The sequence below is a fragment of the Plasmodium cynomolgi genome (genome assembly GCF_000321355.1).
Source record: "Plasmodium cynomolgi strain B DNA, scaffold: 1168, whole genome shotgun sequence".
Taxonomy (NCBI): domain Eukaryota; phylum Apicomplexa; class Aconoidasida; order Haemosporida; family Plasmodiidae; genus Plasmodium; species Plasmodium cynomolgi.
Genome location: NW_004193195.1, coordinates 1 through 1285, shown reverse-complemented (window position 1 = coordinate 1285; position 1285 = coordinate 1). Strand labels below are relative to the sequence as shown.

At 40.3% G+C, this 1285-nt stretch overlaps 1 protein-coding gene across 1 annotated transcript; it reads left to right on the top strand.

Annotated features, from left to right (window-relative positions):
- Positions 1-306: 306 nt before the first annotated feature.
- PCYB_007100 (sexual stage surface protein Pvs28) lies at positions 307-951 on the top strand (the record flags this gene model as incomplete). The annotated part of the gene is made up of 1 exon (XM_004228131.1): positions 307-951. A coding segment is annotated over one exon (645 nt), but the record flags the coding sequence as incomplete, so codon positions are not given.
- Between the last annotated feature and the right edge of the window lie 334 nt (positions 952-1285).

Sequence of the window (1285 nt, the reverse complement as noted above, 5' to 3'; positions counted from 1 at the left end):
AAGNTAAAACAAGGCCGCCAGTGAGCTAACGATTGGACAAACGTGAAAAAATTAAAAAAAAAAAACAAAATTAAAAAAGCAATCTGTTTTTTTCATATTTCCACATGATTATTTCCATTAGTTTATTTTTATTTGTTCATTTCGACTTACTCATTTCCTCACGTCCATTCCTAACTTGTTCCACATATTAATTTTGTTTTCCTCCATTTGTCTACCAACTGCATTATACACAAACATCTCCCCTTTTGAGAGAACACCCAATTCAACTCGTCCCCTCTCCCACTTTTGCGCCACCCTTTGTTCAAAATGAATACCTACCACAGTTTGCTATTCCTTTTGGCCTTCGTACTTGCGGTTAACTACACCTTCGCAAAGGTCACTGCGGACACACAATGCAAAAATGGTTATGTAGTCCAAATGAGCAATCATTTTGAATGCAAATGCAACAACGGGTTTGTGCTGGCAAATGAAAACACTTGCGAGGAAAAACGCGATTGTACAAATACACAAAATGTAAACAAGAACTGTGGAGATTATGCTGTGTGCACAAACACCAGAGTGAATAATGAGGAAAGAGCAGTAAAATGCGCCTGTATAGCACAGTACACCTTAGTGAAGGATGTGTGCATTCCAAATAATTGTAACGGCATTATGTGTGAAAAGGGAAAGTGCATCATAGATCCCTCTAACGCAAATAAAAACGTGTGCTCTTGTAACATAGGAACCACATTGGATGAAACTGGAAGATGTGCAAAGCCAGGAAAAACTGATTGCGCGTTGAAGTGTAAGGCAAACGAAGAATGTAAATTGACTGAGAATTATTACAAATGTGTTGCGAAGGGAAGTGGTGGACAAGGTAGCGGAGGAGCAACAGGAGCAGCTTACAGTCTCATGAACGGATCTGCAGTAATCAGCATACTAGCTGTATTCGCTTTCTTTATGATGTCATTAGTGTAGTCGATTCTACACGCACATACTAGGGGAGAAGAAGGGTCTCACAGAGTCAGTGCAAATCGTACGCACAAAAAGGAAAGTACTTCAACCTGGAGAAAGAGCATTTATGTGTGCAGTTATGCCTGGGAGAAGCACCCCCACCCATTTTCGTTGATGTTAGCTTAAAATTTAGTGGCACCCATATTGTGATTTTGTACGTTCAAATGTATCGTGACAATGTGACAATGTGACAACAACAAATATTTTTTCGCCGAAGAAGATCGCAACGCCTGGTCACCATGGTTGCGGCAATGATGTGCATTTTTGTTTTGCCCCTTCCACGGTTAAGCAG